The sequence below is a fragment of the Diaphorina citri genome, unplaced genomic scaffold, assembly GCF_000475195.1.
Source record: "Diaphorina citri unplaced genomic scaffold, Diaci psyllid genome assembly version 1.1 scaffold2555, whole genome shotgun sequence".
Classification (NCBI taxonomy): Eukaryota; Metazoa; Arthropoda; class Insecta; order Hemiptera; family Psyllidae; genus Diaphorina; species Diaphorina citri.
Genome location: NW_007379975.1, coordinates 6,113 through 26,337, shown reverse-complemented (window position 1 = coordinate 26,337; position 20,225 = coordinate 6,113). Strand labels below are relative to the sequence as shown.

General features: G+C 37.3%; 1 protein-coding gene across 1 annotated transcript; it reads right to left on the bottom strand.

Moving 5' to 3' along the window:
• Positions 1 to 2,910: 2,910 nt before the first annotated feature.
• Positions 2,911 to 9,647, bottom strand: LOC103519132 (the record flags this gene model as incomplete). Its single annotated transcript, XM_008484217.1, has 3 exons — positions 2,911 to 3,078; positions 9,120 to 9,350; positions 9,612 to 9,647. Coding segments are annotated over 3 exons (435 nt in total), but the record flags the coding sequence as incomplete, so codon positions are not given.
• Between the last annotated feature and the right edge of the window lie 10,578 nt (positions 9,648 to 20,225).

Genomic DNA, 20,225 nt, shown 5'->3' with positions numbered 1-20,225 from the left:
ACAAACCAGGCTAACTGGACTGGCAGTAATATGATTTTGATTTTCGCTATATGAATATTGGAAATGAGAATATGAATATTGGAAATGAGAAGGCGCCTGTCTGAATAATAACCCCAATATAGTATGATTCAGAAGAAATAAATAAATATTTAAAATTAAATAAATGGGTAAAATGATGGGGGGTTACTCGGGACAAAATTATTCAGTGAAATCATCATGGCCTATCCCTATCCCCGACACTTGTCTCAATCTCAACTCTTTGTACAATGATAGAAAGAGAAAGTGAGGGAGAGAGAGAGAGGATAAGGGAGAGGGAGGGGAAAGAGAGAAAGAGGGGGAGAGAAACGTACACGGACTGACCACGCCTGGAGCCTTTCCGCTTGTGAGGGGAATCTGGGGGGAACAGCAAAGAGGAAAACAGTAGAACAGTATACCTACAGTAAAACAGCAAAGAGATATAGCATAATCATATTACATATTAATTATCTGGTTGTCTGGCTGGGGACCTTAAACAAGAAGCAGACCAGTGTCTTGATTATAATTACTTCTGTTATTCAAACCTACCTCCTCCTCCTCCTCCTCCTCCTCCTCCTCCTCCTCCTTCTCTTAATCTTCCTCCCTTTTCTTCTTTTTCTCCTTCTCCTTCCTCTTCCCCTTCTTGTTCTGCTTCTTCTTCTCCTTCTTCTGCTTCTTCCTCTTCTTCTCCTTCTTCTGCTTCTGCTTCTTCTTCTTCCTCTTCTTCTTCTTCCTCTTTTTTTTTAACAGACTGCGAAGTTCTTTTTTTTTACTGTCCTAATTTTTTCTTTCCATTACCCTTTATCAGTACCCCTAATCCCTTCAATGAACTTCTCACTCCCATGCCTCTGATCTAGTTTGAGAGAGAGAGAGAAGTCGTAGAAGAAAAAGAAAAATTCCGTTGGTCCTCATTTTTCCTGCTCTATGACTTTGAAACATCACCCAAGTAAGCGCAACTGTAGACATTTTCGACTGAATTTCTACAAACATATTTTGTGTTGTGCTTCATTGGTTCATATGTGCTGTTACTTTAGATACCTACTCGTAAAAGCAATAGAATATCTACACATGTGTACATACGTATTATGCATCTATAATGTATAATATGTTATATTTATTTTATACTCTACTATAGATATGTATGTATGCTATCTATACCTAGATGATACAAATGTTACATCTATAAATATGTGCGATGTTTTAACGATGTGCTTGCTACTATTACATACGCTAGTATGTTGTGTTGCCAATGGTATTTCGTAGAGGGGGGGAGAGAGAGAGAGAGAGAGAGAGAGGGAGAGAGAGAGAGAGGGGGGGAGGGAGAGCAAGACGGCTCCGAAATCCAAAACAAAGGTTTTATGAAAGTGAGAACGGGAGAGGGGGGAGACTTTGACAGCCTTTAGCTACTCACGGACAGAACAGGGAGCAAAGGAATTTTAATTGTGTCACAAATATCATTCCCCGCTTCATGCACTACGCTAAATTTTATGATTTGATTTGGACTCGAACCACCATTCTCCGGACCTCCTGCGTGCCAGCCTAGTGTGATACCCACTCGGCCACGGAGGTTGCTCTTTCACCAGAAGAAAAAGAAAAATTCCGTTGGTCCTCATTTTTCCTGCTCTATAACTTTGAAACATCACACAAGTAAGCGCAACTGATCTATTGAGAGTAGTAGAGGTGTTTTTTTCGTCCAGATGCCAAAAATTCAGGACATCGCTGAACTTTGCGTCCCGGCTTTGCCGCGATCTCCCCTCTCGAGGTTTGAGAGCCCCTGGATTTCTACTTTGAGCTCTAGACGAAGTTGCTCGCTTCAAGTATATACAGTGTGGAAGTCAAAACGTTGCAAACAAAAATTGGAACTGCTTCATACGTAAAAAAATATTAATCGAAAGCTCAATTTTGACAGAAACAAATTGTTTATTTTTTATAATACTATATTTAAAGATGAAGAATATCTTCAATAATTTTTAATTTTCAATAAATTTATTTGAGGATTATTTTGACTTCAAATTCTTCTCTGCGCATGCTCAGAAGTTGTGTCTTAACGGCGCGGTGTTTACTTCTCAAATTTTTTTCATTCCATTGAGATTTGTTGTCAAAGCAGGACGTTATAATGCCGGACTCTTTTAAAATCGGTGATTTAGTATGGTAAGTACTGTTCAAACACCTTCCATTCGTTTTTTACCACTTGATCTTCTTGGCATTCTTTATTTCTAATTTATTTATTTTTGATTTCAGGGCCAAAATGAAGGGATTTCCTCCATGGCCCGGCAAGGTAAGAGCTTCAAAATTAACCTCAATTTTTTGCATGTTCAAATGGAATTTCAGTTAGGAATTTGAATTTTCCAGGTTTTCGTTTATGAAACCAAGGGATTGAGCTAGATAAGAGGAACTTTCTCTCCTTTAAGTTGTAGTACGGGGACTTGACTGTTAAACCAGTGATTGTATAATGTTGAACATAATTTAGAAGAGCTAAGAACATTAGTTTCTTGTTTCAAATAAATATGAATAAGTAACCCCCAAGTAAGTAGGTACTTCCTGTAGGTACTAGGCTGGTTGAATTCATCTTTCAAGATCTTGTTCAAGCGTTCCTAGCCAGTTTCTAACTTGAACTTTGTCTCTGGCTCTGGTACATGAAATGTATTGTCCAAACTATTGGATTATAATAAGCTTGACATATTTTATTGTATCTCCTTATTTAATTTAACTCGGGATAACAAAGGTTTCATGGGTAAAAGAACTAACCTTGCCATTTCAAGGCTGGTCCTTAGTATATAGGTACCTATGTAATGTAGGACTAGAATCGTTCTTAAAATATAATATAAACTCTATCAAAAAAAAAAGAAAAAAAGAAAAAAAAAAAAAAAAAAAAAAAAAAATGGCGGCTCTTACCTTTAGAAGTGAAACTGAATGAGCGAAGTCTATACGAGTCTTCATCCGGAGTTTCAGGGGCGGCATCTTGTGTGGAGGGGGGGATTTCTAGGAAGGCTGTGGATTTTCTCTGGTGGGAAACGTACACGGACTGACCACGCCTGGAGCCTTTCCGCTTGTGAGGGGAATCTGGGGGGAACAGCAAAGAGAAATAGGTATGTAGTAGAATAATATTACAAAAATGGTTTCTACAAATTAGATTAATCCCAAGGGTAAGGTAAGCCTAGACCAGGGGTCGCCAACCTTTTAGGGTCGCGAGCTACTCAGTTGACTAGGAGACCCTTGGCGAGCTACTTACCTATAATGGTGGGTCCAGACTTGTGCAATGCAACATGCAAAGCAACGTGCAAAGCATTTGCATTGCACGTTGCACGTAAAATCAAATCTGACGAATGCGAACGTTTTTCATGTATCCGAGAATTTTTGTAGAACGTACACGGACTGACCACGCCTGGAGCCTTTCCGCTTGTGAGGGGAATCTGGGGGGAACAGCAAAGAGGAAAACAGTAGAACAGTACCTACAGTAAAACAGCAGCATATTACAGTAAAACAGCAAAGAGATATAGCATAATCATATTACATAATTATTAATTACATATCTGGTTGTCTGGCTGGGGACCTTAAAAAAGAAGCAGACCGGCCGGGACCATCACACCACACCTTGATTATAGGTAAATTTTAGGGATCAGAGGAGCCAAACCCTATAACCATCCTGGCGAGCTTGAGATTACAAAGGGTTCATCATGCTTCAAAGGAAAAGCACAGGTCCTCATGATGGGGGGTTTTTGCGACAAACTTAAAGATATTTTATGTTAATAAATGCATGTAAATAAGAGAATACCTAGTGCATAATTATAAGATAGGTAAGTAGGTACATAATAAAAAAAAAGTAAAAGAAAAATACCTATGTAATATTATGTATAGGTACCTATACTGTACTGCTACAAAAGAGCATGATGCATACTCTCGTATACAAAGCTTGTGATATTATGACATAACACAAAGAAGCAGCTTTTATTTCTTTAAGTACCTACATATATCTACCTACAACTATAACATACTCGTATCTAATAGGTACCTATTAAAACCTAAAGAAGAAAAATGTTTATGTACCTACTATCCAAAGCTCGTTTCCCCTCGTTTGGCGTTTATAGCGCTTGTACTAAAATATAAAGAAATCCAAGAATCCAACCATAGGAAAGTGTCAGCGGAATCATTTCCGTCTCCGAAATTTATTTTAGGTATAAAGGTACGGTAGTGAAATACCTACCTCGTATTAGGTATTTAACTATCTAGCAGGTAGGTATCTTCGTATCTAATAATAGGTAGGTCACATGAAAATACTTCTAATACATGCATGTAGGTACTTCTATAGGTTCTAATTTCTTGTATAAGAGTATTAGGTTGTTCTATTTACTATAGTAGATATAGGTAGGTATAACCTACTTCAACAAATAAAAGTTGCTTTTTTATGTTATGTCATAATATCACAACCCTTGTATACGAGTACCTATGCATGCTCTTTTTATAGCAGTAGGTATACAGTAGTGTTGGTAGTTAAATACCTACGAGGTAGAGTTGGTAGTTAAATACCTACGAGGTAGAGTTGGTAGTTAAATACCTACGAGGTAGAGTTGTATAAATTTCGGAAACGGAAAAGATTCCGATGACACTTTCCTATGGTTGGATTCTTGGATTTCTTTATATTTTAGTACAAGCGCTATAAACGCCAAACGAGGGGAAACGAGCTTTGGAAGAGTGGAAATTTCGAAAGAAAAAGACGAGTATATAAAAACAATGGAACTTATAATTGAGTTGAAGACAAATGAGACAAAATAAAACAAGAAGAAGAGGAGGAAAAAGTTTTTTCATTCCTTGATGTCAACTGGAAGGTAACTGATGATCACATCTTAAATCAGTGGTTACCAAACTATGGGTTAGCGGAAGAATAAAATTATCCTGAAGGAGTAGCTACTCAGCACTCACGAGGCTGAGTGCTATGAGACAAAATAAAACAAGAAGAAGAGGAGGAAAAAGTTTTTTCATTCCTTGATGTCAACTGGAAGGTAACTGATGATCACATCTTACATCAGTGGTTATCAAACTATGGATTAGTGGAAGAATTAAATTATCCTGAAGGAGTAGCTACTCAGCACTCAAGAGACTGAGTGCACCGCGAACTCCAAGCAGAGAGCCGAAAAAACTTCGACCCGGCCGGTAATCGAACCTGGGACCTCCGGTGTGCAAGCCTAGTGTGATACCCACTGGGCCAAAGCCAAAGAGGTTGTCTCATTTTATGAATTCCATATTACCTATATGAATCACATTGGAATTTTCTGTTTTTGACATCTCTACTGTGAGAGAAAAAGCAAAAATTAGTGGATGCGGCGATTTTTCCACGAGTGTCAAAAAGGAAAATGCGAAGTTTTTTTTTTTTTTTTGTCATTTTCCGACAAAATTATGGGGAGGTACATACACATGAAAGAAACAGGCTAGAAACCACTTTCTTTGAAATTTTACTTTGCGTCATTAGTTACAGACTCCACTTTCCACAGTATATATATAAGTGTACCTATTACCTACAAATAAGGTACCTATACTGATATACTATAGCTATGTAGGTAACTTTGTATTTGTAGACAAAAGTAGCTATATCTTTAACATCAGATAGGTATTGGTACATATTTCCTTCTCTCCAGAGAAGAATGAAACTTTATCAATTAGGTATAGGTAAGTTTTCAAGTTGAAATACTGTCATACCAACTCCCAACTTCGGCTAGTATTGTATAATGTACAGTAGGTATACGAGTAAATAAATATATGTATAGTGTATACCTATGTGTTCCCTTTTAGTGCTCCCTGTGTTGGAACGTCATGTCAACTACATTAACCACGACAGAGACAAAACAAACAATTTTTAGAATTGACCGGATGCCAAAATTTGGGCTATTAAATATTGATGCATTCCAATCAATCAATTTCCCTCTGATTTTCCTTATGCTTTTATTAAGCAGGGGCTTAAGTTTATGATTGATTTATGATAAGTAATGCATTTAGAACGACGTAATACACGAGTACCTATGTTTACATAGCTACCGATATGACTTGTTCGGTAATACCTAATATGTTTAATTGTTTACATAGCTACATGACTTGGTAAGTACCTGTGTTTGGATAGCCAGATTTGGAGTTTACATGTAGATAGGATGGTATAGGTACCTATCAAAGTTATTCAGAAATGGCAATGACAAGGGAAATATATGTTTTCTATTAAGCTGCACCATTTTCCCTGTTGGACAAAGAAAATATATTTTCTGCCACAGGAAATTAACTAGAGAAGGTATAAGGCAAAACATGACGAATTTAGAAGTTAAGAACTCTCGTGGTCTGTGAAAGCTGGAAGAAAGTTCAATTTTGTGTAGATATATATCAAACCGAGGACTTGGGCCCATCTCACATTAGAATCAAACCGAGGACTTTGAGTAGCGCCAAATCGGCTGCAAAACCAAACCTGCAACGGGTTTTATCGTCCCGAAATCGAAGAGAAGGACAGGATAGGAGAAAACCAGCCGTTCCGAGAAACTATAGGTATAGTTAAAAAAAAAAAAAAAAAAAATGTTGGTGTTCTATGCATAAAAAAACAAATGTTTGAATTACAATACATCCCCCTTTTCCTCCAATCATCAATAAATAAAAAACGATAAATATGTTTGTAGGTTTCTGTCCCACCCTCTGACATTGCAACCAAAAAGCCGAAAAAACCATCATCCTGCATCTACTTCTTTGGATCCAAAAATTAGTAAGTATCAAATTGGTAACTATGCAGAAGTCATGTCCCGTGGAAAAGAAAAGCTCCTTTTTGTATTTAACCTAACCCTATAATAACACTAATCACTGCTCTAATGTGGAAAAGAAAAGCTCCTTTTTGTATTTAACCTAACCCTATAATAACACTAATCACTGCTCTAATTGTGAAAACTTCTTGCATTTAACCTAGCCCTATAATAACACTGGTCACTGCTTGTTTGTGCCAGTTCCTTTGGTAGCAATATTCCACGGACATGACTTCTGCACAAGTACCATCAAATTTGTTGTTTGGTTTTCTTCTTTTATTTCACTTGCATTGAAGAAGATATAAAAACAATGTGATAGTAAGGAGGCAAGTCCCCATCAGGTGGGAAGAATAAAATAAACTTTATAAGGACATTATAAATTGCCTTGTAAGCACCAAGTCAGGGGTTTGATTTCCACCTGGGGTAGATTTTCAGGGCTTTCCCAAAGCACATTATCGCTTTTCCTTGAATCGGAATCGCTCTGAACAGTCTGAACTGATTTCCTTAAGTCCGAGTGCACTGAATTGAGTGCGAGATATTTTTTTTTTTTTTTACAGGGTCGGTTTTTAGTCGGTTATTTGACTGAACCACCCTGTTTAATGCTTGCCTTTTTGTTGGGGAACTTTTTTTTAAGACAGTTATTATTTTAACTGTCTAATAGGTTCATTTTTATTTCTCTTAGTGTAATTCTTATAGTTATTTGGACAAGGTTGACATAAACTGAAAATTATATCTTTAATTTTACAGTAGGTAGGTAGGTACCTAAATATACCTACCTCTTCAGTTGTAGGTAAATGTCGTATTGTAAAACTGCCTAAGTGTCAACTATTAGTTACATAATATTATTATAATGCAATGTTACCACGCAAAACAAAGCAAGGAATTTACAATATCATAAAAATAAAAAAAAAAACAAAACCTACCAACAGCAAACATACATAATTTAAGAAGGTTATACAAACTTACTCATAGGTATCTATAATTTTTTAATTTAAAAAAAAAAAAAAAAAAAAAAAAAAATGCAAACTTGAAAAATTGAACAAATACCTACTCCATCAGAGTACGCTAGATATAAATCCCCATTGCAACAAAAGAAATACATAAAACAAGTATCTATCCATCTCATAGTATGTACCTACCTACCTCTACCTACTTAGTCTATGCAATATCTATCTAGGTATCTAGGTACCTACCTATTCTATACGATATAATGTCCCTATTTAAGTTCTAATGTAGATATCTATCTTCCTAGAAAAAATCATAAATTTAATCCCATCATAAAACAGTAGATTTTCCCAACAACAATGAAATGCACCTATGTAGGTACTAGGTAGGTACATAGGTAACTATGTATGACATAGGTAGGTAGGTATGTATAGGTAACTACGTACATATTATATTGCAATGAGAGGAATGTGAAATGAGAATGTTCGCATAAAATGGATCTACATAAATGCTGGAATGTATGTTGGGATATGATCTGTTTAGGATGTTCGCCTTAGGCGGAAATCGAACCCTATCGAAATGGTGCAGCTTGTGGAATCCCTACTGGACGAAGAAAAATATATGTCTGCATAGGAAAGTAACTAGAGAAGGTGTAAGGCAAAACATGGCGATTTGGAGATAGATACAACTTGTTCCGTATCAAGATCGGAATCTCACTCACTCTGTTCAGGATAACGTTCGCCCTAGGCGGAAATCGAACCCGCAACCCGCGACCTCTGGAACCTCACTTATGTTATGGTTCATTTAGTTTAGGATAAAATCCGCCCTTGGCGGTAGACATTTAACATTCAGCTCAGATTTCTTAGGCCCGATTTGAATTCCAGAAGATTGTGGTATAGATGTTAACCATTCTCTTACTATTTAACCATTCTTCTTCTTCATATTATTATTATTATCATATTTTATTTTTATTCACTTTTTTTTCTTTTTCCATCTAATGTCTATTCTATAGGTAGATATAGGTATGTTTATAGATACCTACCTATGAGTAAGTTTGTATAACCTTCTTACTGTTGGTAGGTTTTGTTCTTTTTATTTTTATTATACCTATTGTAAATTCCTTGCTTTGTTTTGCGTGGTAACATTGCATTAAAATAATATTATGTACCTAATAGTTGACACTTAGGCAGTTTTACAATACGACATTTACCTACAACTGAAGAGGTATGTATATTTAGGTACCTACCTACTGTAAAATTAAAAATATAATTTTCAGTTTATGTCAACCTTGTCCAACACAACTAGAATTACACTAAGAGAAATAAAAATGAACCTATACGACAGTTAAAACAATAACTGTCTCCTGGGAATAAACTTTAGAATTTCACTCACCTGGTTCGTTTAGTTTAGGTTCACTCGCTCCGGCACTTCGCATACTCTGGTTGCTCACACTCAGTTCACTACTACTATTCACTATAGCGCGGCGTCGCACCGATTTGCCGCTCGTTAGTTTGGCGCTCTGAGAACGCGTGGCGGGCCGCCTTCGCCGCCCTGAAGGAGTGTTGGAGTCCTGAGGAGTGCCGCTACCTGTGGGCGGAGTTCCGCCTGATGTCGGCGGAGTGCCTGAGGACAGAGGGAAGAGCAATAGTGAGGGGATGAAATCAGGCTATCGCCCTGAAGGAGTGTTGGAGTCCTGAGGAGTGCCGCTACCTGTGGGCGGAGTGCCGCCTGATGTCGGCGGAGTGCCTGAGGACAGAGGGAGGAGAAATAGTGAGGGGATGAAATCAGGTAACTTTGATCACTTCAAACAATGAGTGAGAACTTGAAATTTAGTAGACCTTTTCCGCCCTGAAGGAGTGTTGGAGTCCTGAGGAGTGCCGCTACCTGTGGGCGGAGTGCCGCCTGATGTCGGCGGAGTGCCTGAGGACAGAGAGAGGAGAAATAGTGAGGGGATTAAATCAGGCTACGGGTAACTTTGATCACTTCAAACAATGAGTGAGAACTTGAAATTTAATAGACCTTTTCAGCTGTACCTGTCAGGTCTACCTGATAGTGAGTGTGCTCATCAGGTATCAGGTAAATCTGACAGACGGACCTTTTTAGCTGTACCTGTCAGGTCTACCTGATAGTGAGTGTGCTCATCAGGTATCAGGTAAATCTGACAGATGGACCTTTTCAGCTGTACCTGTCAGGTCTACCTGATAGTGAGTGTGCTCATCAGGTAGGTATCAGATAAATCTGACAGACGGACCTTTTCAGCCATAGGTACCTGTCAGATCTACCTGATAGTGAGTGTGCTCATCAGGTAAATCCGACAAATGGACCTTTTCAGACGTACCTGTCAGGTCTACCTGATAGTGAGTGGCTGGATAGTTCCAGCTAATATCGAACGTTCCGGGAGGTCCTCAAACGTCAATAGTTCTAAGCCGATCTGATTGGTTGATTTCAAATAAAATAAATAAAAACAAACAAATTGCCAAAGAAATTTCTTGATCCAAGAGTTTAACTTAAATAAAGTTAAACTTTGTATACCCGGTCATTAAGGAAATAGACATGAAAATCAATGGGTAGCAGGGCAGCAGCTGTAATTTGTAATTTATTTGTTCCATAATACAATCACAATTGCTTAGAACATTAAAAGATAAAATAATAATAATAATAAATGTAGCATTGCTAACAGGACAAAATAACATTTTATCACCAACAGCTAGCTACATATTTTGTGACACAGTTGTGTTCAAAGGCCCTGGCTTTTTTTCTTTTCTTTCATTATTTTTTTTCTTTCATTCTTTCTTTTTCTTCATTCCCAGACCTTTGATTTCTTTAACAATGCCCTCGATCGTATCAGCACAAATCGAGAACAAGTAGAACAACGCTTTCAACTTTTATCGCCTCCTTCTTCTTCTTCTTCTTCTTCTTCTTCTTCCTCTTCTTCTCCTCCTCCTCCTCCTCCTCTTCTTCTTCCTCTTCTCCTCCTTCTTCTTCTTCTCCTTCTTCTTCTCCTCCTCCTTCTCCTTCTTCTTCTTTTTCTTCTTCTCCTCTTCTTCTTCTCCTCCTCCTCCTCTTCTTCTTCCTCTTCTTCTCCTTCTTCTTCTTCCTCTTCATCTTCTTCTTTTTCTTCTTCCTCTTCTTCTTCATCTTCTTCTTCTCCTTCTTCGTCTTCTTCTTCTCTCTTCCTCCTCCCTTTCTTGTTGAACAGGAAGAGATACGTACATATGTAGGTATTTCTCGTATAGTCGTATACCTACTCGTTATTTCGTTAAAGCATCAGATAATCGTGTGCTAATGTTCACTTTAGATTTTACTCTGATTATTTTTCTAACAGAAGAGAAAAATAATAGAAAGTAATAATAAAGAGAAGAAAGAATGAAGAAGATTGAGTCAAGGAGAGCAGAGATCTGGACATAAAGATAATGGATAAAACAAAATGGGATTTGGGATATAGATTTTCTTTGTGTTCGTAGTTCTTCTTTTTTTTTAATTTTCTTTGTGAAAAAATCGCTTACTCTGAGAGAAAATTAAAAATTCTTTTGACTTGTTTGAGAATGAGAATTAAAAGAATGAAGATGGTACCTACCTAATCTCCCTACCTTATAACTTATAAAGTTATAAGCTTCCTTATAAGCTTACAGCCCCTTTGTCGCGAGAAAAAAGTCATTTTACGACAAAGATTCTTGCTTGATATACCTACCTACTCGTACCTTCCTATGTACCTAGGTAATGTAATGTAGGTAGGTAGACACTTGACTACTTAGGTACTGTACATTGTAGATTAGTATATTCGGAACGTAAATGTAAAAAAGTGCTGACTTCCCCCTCAATGAAATCCTGGATACGGGCCTGCAAGTAGGTATAGGCACCTTCAGGCTAGAATATGCTGATTTCTTTTCAGTCCATTTGGTTGAAAGAGATCACTAAGTGAAAATGGAGCAGTTGCAAATGGGTAAAAATTATAAATAAATGGTCGATTCCTATGTAAAAAGTTGGGAGAAATACAAATCTGAGGTCAAAACTCCGAAAAAATAACTGTAAAAGGTCGGAAATTCAATTTTTATTTTTCGTTCTAACGTAAGAGTTCAAAAATGTGTGACCTCAGACTTTACGCAGTTGTTTTTTTCGTCCGTTAGGTAGCGCCACTATACGAGCGCGCTAACGGAGGAGCAGAAAGAACTGCGCAGAAACGTATGCACGCAAACACATTAATGCGTTGTCTGCGAGGGAGCTTTGCTCGGGACATTTGATGTGACGTCATCGCCTACGGGAGCGTATGCCTTGACGTCAAAGTTCACGATTTACCGGTATTTTTTAAATTGATTTATCTCGGGATCTAGAAGTCGTAGAAGAAAAAGAAAAATTTCGTTGGTCCTCATTTTTTCTGCTCTATGACTTTGAAACATCACCCAAGTAAGCGCAACTGATCTATTGTGTCATTAAAGGCTTTAAAAAATAGGTGAATTTATAGTAAATACCTAAATGAAGAAAAAAGTTTTTAAAAAAAAAAATCCGTAAAATTTATGAAAAAGTTTAGATATCTCTACCTAAAATTGTGTCATAAATGGTTTTGCTAAGCTATTTTGTTCATTGAGCGCCGATATTGTCATTGTCACAAATAACTCCGTATTTTTTACAAGTTTGTTTCATATTACAATTTTCCAGATATTTACAGATCTAGGTCACTGGATGCAATTACAATCATCATTTTGATGGCAATCATTTTACACTCTGCTGCAAATAGGTGACTCATTCCATCTGGAAGAATGATGATTTTATTCAAAATTTCCATCGTGAACAGGTGTGCTTTCTTTACTAAAAAAAAATATAATTACATACCTATCTATTATGTATAATTTACATACGTATTTTTCTTTTTTAATTTACTTATTAAAACTGTTTGCTGAAACGAAAGAAAAATATATAAAAATTATAAATCCAACTACAATAAAATTTATTGCAGCCATTTTATTCTATTTCCTACGTTTACTTAGCAATTTCATTTCTACGCTTATTCTCTTTTTTTTTTTTTTAAAGAGTTTTGACAGAGGGAACTGTAACTGCTATGGTCTTATCGTCCCGAAATCGAAGAGAGAAGGAAGACAGGATAGGAGGAAAGCCAGCCGTTCCGAGAACGAACATTATCCCATCAGGATAAAATCCGCCGCGGGCGGGAATCGAACCCACGGCCTTAGCGCTTACAAGGCAGACGCACTACCAACTAAGCTAACTAGGCTGGCTTTCTACGCTTATTCTTTACGTTTTGTCCATCTTTCCATTTTAACCCTTTCACCCCAAATTATTTTAGGAAGAATCTTTCAATTTTTCTGATCAAGCATTATTATTTGGGCTATAAATGAAGACTCCCCACAAAGTTTTATGTCCTCCTGGACTACTGAGCAAAAATCGATCTGATGGAGACAAAACCAGACAAGTTAACCAAGTGAATTTTAGTCTAGATCACAAAAGAAACACTTGAAAAACACTGAGAACGGAAATTTTTCGATAGGTCTGGGATGATATATCCCATTTTAAAAAATCATTCTTCTGTGGGACGTACCTATTGTCCCTTTGGGGGTGAAAGGGTTAACTTTCCGAAATACTCACCTACCGACCTTTGTTTTACTCACATCTTCATGCAGAACAAGTAGGTACCTACCTATCTAGGAAAGTAGAGGGGAAAAAAGGGAAAAAACCCACGGCCTTAGCGCTTACAAGGCAGACGCACTACCAACTAAGCTAACTAGGCTGGCTTTCTACGCTTATTCTTTACGTTTTGTCTATCTTTCCATTTTAACCCTTTCACCCCGAATTATTTTAGGAAGAATCTTTCAATTTTTCTGATCAAGCATTATTTTTTGGGCTATAAATGAAGACTCTACAAAGTTTTATGTCCTCCTAGGACTACTGAGCAAAAATCGATCTGGAGACAAAACCAGACAAGTTAGCCAAGTGAATTTTACTGGCGTCTTAGTCTTCACATCACATTCACACTTTGAAAAACACTGAGAACGGAAATTTTTCGACAGGTCTGGGATGATAATATATCCCATTTTAAAAAATCATTCTTCTGTGGGACGTACCTATTGTCCCTTTAGGGGTGAAAGGGTTAACTTTCCGAAATACTCACCTACCGACCTTTGTTTTTGTTTTACTCACATCTTCATGCAGAACAAGTGGGTACCTACCTAGGTAAATAGAGGGAAAAAAGGGAAAAGGAGGGGATTTCTTTTCCTTTTTTTCTAGATAAAATAAAGAAACCTTGGTAAGTAGGTACATATCGAAATTCAATAAATTTGTAAGGGGGGGGGGAGAATAGAGGGAAAAAGGGAAAAATAGAGGAATTTTTTTCCTTTTTACTTTTTTTTTAGATAAAAATAAAGAAAGTTGTTCCAATCGATGGCTCCCCGTCTCGGATGAATGGAGCATGAATACAATCAGATATTGGAGTGCAGGAACTAGAACACTTCTAAAATTCTTTGTAAACTGCGTTCGATTTGGAGATAAGTTTCACAAGGAGATTTGTATTTTAGGTTTTAACCTAAATGTGAAAGAAGAGGATTGTAGGAGACAGAGGAAGATATGATCTAAATCTAAACGCTGAAAATACCTACTTATTATAATGAGGAGAAGAAGAATGAAGAGTAAGAGAAGAAGACATGGGAGAAAGAGGACAAGAAGAAGAGGAAGAAGGAAAAAAAGAAAAAAAAAAGAAAGTAAAAAAAAATCTCATCGTTTATTGGAGCTAAGGGATGATATGATATGGAAAGAAACGAAAGAATGAGGAAAACAGAGGAGGATGTTAAAGAGAGAGAGAGACAGAGAGAGATAGAGAGAGAGATTGATTAATTTGATTAATTAATATTTTCTTCTTTATTTAACAAGATAAGGTATATAATATAATACAATTCCTAATCCTAAGCTATTAGCTAACTTCTTGGAGATGGGCCTCTCACCTTAATATTCATAAATTAACAATATAAACAATATAAGAGAGAGAGAGAGAGAGAGAGAAGGAAAGTGAGAATTATTGTCATTGGTGGAGACGCCAATTCTCTGCATATGAACTTATGAACACTGTGAAGAGTGAGAGAGATAGAGAAGGATTTGCAAGGATATTATTGTTTTAGTTGAGATATCAAAACTCCCTATTATCAGGACAATTAGAGAGAGAGAGAGTGAGAGAGAGGAGGTGAAATAAATGCCTACGGAAATATTATTGTTGAGAGAGAGAGAGAGAGAGAGAGAGAGAGAGAGAGAGAGAGAGAGAGAAAGAAGCAAAGAGAGAGAAGTATGATACAGAGAGAAATAATTATTATAATGATACTAATGAAAATGGAGCAGAGAGAGAGAGAGAAAGGGAATGACTAGAGTTGTTAAAAAAGAAGAGAAAATGCGAGAGAAAGAGACAGGGAAGGAGGGAGAGAAGGAGGGAGAGAGAGATATCATCCATCACGATTAACATTTTTTTCTCTCTTCCTTCGATTCTTTCTTGTTGAACAACAGGAAGAGATACGTACATAGGTAGGTACCTATTACTCGTATATATCTACTCGTTAAAGCATCAGATAATCGTGTGCTAATGTTACTTTAGATTTTACTCTGATTATTTTTCTTTTTTTCTAACAGAAGAGAAAAATAATAGAAAGTAATAATAAAGAGAAGAAAGAATAAAGACGATGAAGTCAAGGAGAGCAGAGATCTCGACATGAGTGGAGATATCTAAACTCCCTATTATCAGAACAATGAGAGAGAGAGAGAGAGAGAGAGAGAGAGAGAGAGAGTGAGTGAGAAAGAGAGAGAGAGGAGGTGAAAATAAATGGGTAGGGAAATATTATTGTTGAGAGAGAGAGAGAGAGAGGGAGAGAGAAAGAAGGAAAGAGAGAAAAGTATGATACAGAGAGAAATAATTATTATAATGATACTAATGAAAATGGAGCAGAGAGAGAGAAAATGCGAGAGAAAGAGAGAGGGAAGGAGGGAGAGAGAGAGAGGGAAGGAGGGAGAGAGAGATATCATCCATCACGATTAACATTTTTTCATATTTTTTAATTAAAATACTTTCCTACCTTTGTCCTCTCTCTCTCTCTGTTTCGAGGGATCTCCATCTCTTTCTATCTCTCTCTCTTTCGAGGGATCTCCATATTCTCCATCTCTTTCTATTATACGTACGTATTAGCTCTCTCTCTCTCTCTCTCTCTCTCTCTCTCTCTCTCTCTCTCTCTCTCTCTCTCTCTCTTTGTCTCTCTCTCTCTCTTTCGAGGGATCTCCATATTCTCCATCTCTTTCTATTATACGTACTTATTAGGTACAGTATCATTGTCTCTTCTTTCTCTCTTTCCTCTTTCTCTCTCTATCTCTTTCTATTCCAGTATTTTTTTTTCTTCCTTTTCACTCTCTTCTGTTCTCTCTCTCTCTCTCTCCTTCCTTTGTCTTCCCTTTCTCACTCTCTCTCTCTTTCTCTTCTATTTTTTTTATCTTCTTCTCATTGTTTATTATTTCTGTCTCCCACACATAAATAATTGAACGAGCCAAGTGAATTTAAAGTTTTTAGGTACTAAACGCGACATTACGGCGCGGCGATGACATTATTCGACAAATTTGCTGTTTATGTTACATTATTTTTAATGATATTTTTTAGGTCAAAATTCCACACCTCCGATGGGATCGAACCCAAATCTTCCCTACTACCGAGCGCTACGCCACCTAGACGAAATTATCACCTTGTCCCATTGTTTACCGAAAGCTTTGGAATTACCTTTTTTCCGACATGTCGATTCAAATAACCCGTTCATCATTTCCACACTGACAGGTGGATAGGCAAAACGTGTAACAGCTTTTGACATGGGTACAGAAACACCTATATACGGTGTTAGAACAAGCACCTTCGCCAGGCTCTTTATCATTTTCTTAGGTTTGGATTTTCAAATTTTCAGGCTACTATAACGCGCTACTAGCTTCCGACGTGCAACGGGTAAAAATTCCGAAAACACTATCTATAGATAGTACGTATCCCTTGGATGGCATGCCCTTCACGATCACAAGAATGTTTCATATTTTCATTTTTTTTTTTTTTTTTTTTTTTTTTTTTTTATGATATTTTTTAGGTCGAAATTCCACACCTCCGATGGGATTGAACCCAAATCTTCCCTACTACCGAGCGCTACGCCACCTAGACGAAATCATCACCTTATCCCATTGTTTACCGAAAGCTTTGGAATTACCTTTTTTTCGACATTACAATACATGTCGATTCAAATAACTCCTTCATCATTCCCACACTGACAGGTGGATAGGCAAAACGTGTAACAGCTTTTGACATGGGTACAGAAACACCTTTACACGGTGGTAGAAAAAGCACCTTTGCCTGATGGGGTGATACAGGCTCTTTATCATTTTCTTAGGTGTGGTTTTTCAGGCTACTACGCGCTACTAAAAAGTTTAAGCTTCCGATGTGCAACGGGTAAAAATTCCGAAAACACTATCTATAGTACGTATCCCTTGGATGGCATGCCCTTCAAGATCACAAGAATGTTTCATATTACCTCAGAATAATCTGGTGAAACTTTTCAAACACTTTCTTAGACGCCCTGTAGATATTGTGACATTTATTGCAGCTTTTGACATGGGTATACAATTCTTCTTGGCATTCTTTATTTCTAATTTATTTATTTTTGATTTCAGGGCCAAAATGAAGGGATTTCCTCCATGGCCCGGCAAGGTAAGTAACCTCAATTTTTTGCATGTTCAGCTGGAATTTCAGTTAGAAATTTGAATTTTCCGGGTTTTCGTTTACGAAACCAAGGGATTGAGCTTGATAAGAGGAACTTTCTCTCCTTTAAGCTGTAGTACGGGGACTTGACTGTTAAACCAATGACTGTAGAATGTCGAACATAATTTAGAAGAGCTAAGAACATTAGTTTCTTGATTCAAATAAATATGAAGTAGGTAACCCCCAAGTAGTATTAGATTACTCTTCTTCTTTTTCTTCTCCATTAGTTAGCTTGGAGGGTATTAAAGTCTGTCTTTGAGGGACAAGGACTCTGATTGTTATAGTTTCCCTCTGTAAATAACGTTCAATAAAATAAAAAAAAAGTCTGTCTTTGGGTCACAGGATTCCCGGGGTGGATTTTATCCTAAACAGATAAGGCTCGTTCTTGGAACGACTGGCTTTTCCTTTAAACTCCACAGTGAAACAGGAAACAAGAAAACAACTAGGAAAATGATAATCCCTTGGGGGGGGGGGTTTCAGCGACAAACTTAAAGATATTTTATGTTAATAAATGCATGTGAATAAGAGAATACCTAGCGCATAATGATAAGATAGGTAGGTATAATAAAAAGCAAACTACTGTACCTACTGCTATAAAAAGAGCATGCATAGGTACTCGTATACAAAGGTTGTGATATTATGACATAACATAAAAAAGCAACTTTTATTTCTTGAAGTACCTACCTACATCTACTAGTAAATTTAATAGAACAACCTCTAATACTCTTATATCTAGGAATTAGAACCTATAGAAATACCTACATGCATGTAGAAGTATTTTCATGTGACCTATGTATATACCTATTATTAGATACGAAGATACCTACCTGCTAGATAGTTAAATACCTAATACGAGGTAGGTATTTCACTACCGTACCATTATAAAATAAATTTCGCAAACGGAAATGATTCCGATGGCGCTTTCCTATGGTTGGATTCTTGGATTCCCTATGGTTTGGTACAAGCGCTATATAACGCCAAACGAGGGGAAACGAGTTTCAGAAGAGTGGAAATTTCGAAAGAAAAAGGCGGGTATTAAAAACACTGGAACTTATAATTGAGTTGAAGACAAATGAGACAAAATAAAACAAGAAGAAGAAGAAGAGGAAAAAGTTTTTTCATTCCTTGATGTCAACTGGAAGAGTGGAAGGTAACTGATGATCACATCTTACATCAGTGGTTACCAAACTATGGATTAGTGGAAGAATAAAATTATCCTGAAGGAGTAGCTACTCAGCACTCAAGAGACTGATTGCACCGCGAACTCCAAGCACAGAGCCGAAAAAACTTCGACCCGGTCGGTAATCGAACCTGGGACCTCCGGTGTGCAAGCCTAGTGTGATACCCACTGGGCCAAAGCCAAAGAGGTTGTCTCATTTTATGAATTCCATGTTACCTATATGAATCACATTGGAATTTTCTGTTTTTGAGACATCTCTACTTTGAGAAAAAGCAAAAATTAGTGGATGCGACGATTTTTCCACGAGTGTCAAAAAGGAAAGTGAGATTTTTTTTTTTTTTTTTTTTTTTTTTTCTTTTTGAGAACATGGAAAATGAAAATTTGAACAGGCCATAACTAATCCCCGAATTCACTCAATGAGCGAAAAAACTGCTCACTCCGCGTAGTAAAAAATGCCAATTGCTCAATCCCCGAAATTCGACAAGGGATAAACTGTAAATAACTAAATAGCTCAGTGCGCGGACTGAATTTATGGAAAAGCTAAATCCCAACCGCCTTTTCCATCTAGGAAAATGCGAATTTTTTTTTTTTTTTTTGTCATTTTCCGACAAAATTATGGGGAGGTACATACACATGAAAGAAACAGGCTAGAAACCACTTTCTTTGACATTTTACTTTGCGTCATTAGTTACAGACTCCACTTTCTACAGTAGGTATAAGTGTAGCTGTAGGTACTATCTACAAATAAGGTACCTATACTGATATACTATAGCTATGTAGGTAGGTACCTTTGTATTTGTAGACAAAAGTAGCTATCTTTAACATCAGATAGGTATTGGTACATACTTCCTTCTCTCCAGAGAAGAATGAAACTTTATCAATTAGGTAAGTTTTCAAGTTGAAATACTGTCATACCTACTCCCTACTCGTAACTCACTTCTATTCAGTAGTAGCGTGGGGTGAGAAATTAAAAAGGGAGAAAACTCCGTGGCTGAGTGGGTATCACACTGGGCTCTTGCACCGCGCCGAAGGCCCCAGGTTCGATTCCCCGCAGAGTCGATTTTTTTCGGCTCTGTGAGTTCGGTGTGCACTTAGCCACATATATCTCCCTTGCCTTTTCCGGTACCTATTAGCTAAATAGTTGCCACTGGGGTCGGCTAATCAATGTAATACTCACTATTTGCGGTAAGTGGTACCTAGGTAGAGAGACAATGACTTCAAATCGCATAGAACTGAGAGCAAACGCTCTATACTCCACTCAGTTTTTAGCCATTAAATGGGGAATTCGCCACTAAGTATCTATTCTATTACTCTGGAGACAAATGTTTTCTGAGAAAGCATCTTGAAAAGTTCGAAGATGCAATTTGCTACTGAATACCGAATATACTAATATAGGATTCATATAGGTAATATGGATGTAGCAGGCTTGTATTCAGGATTTCAGAGAGGGACGGGGGAGAGAAGAATTGGATGCTACAGATTATAGGCTCTGAGTAATTCAGATATACGGAGTCTGACTGATGTGGGGCCCAGGCCCAGGCTCTTGTACCGCTGG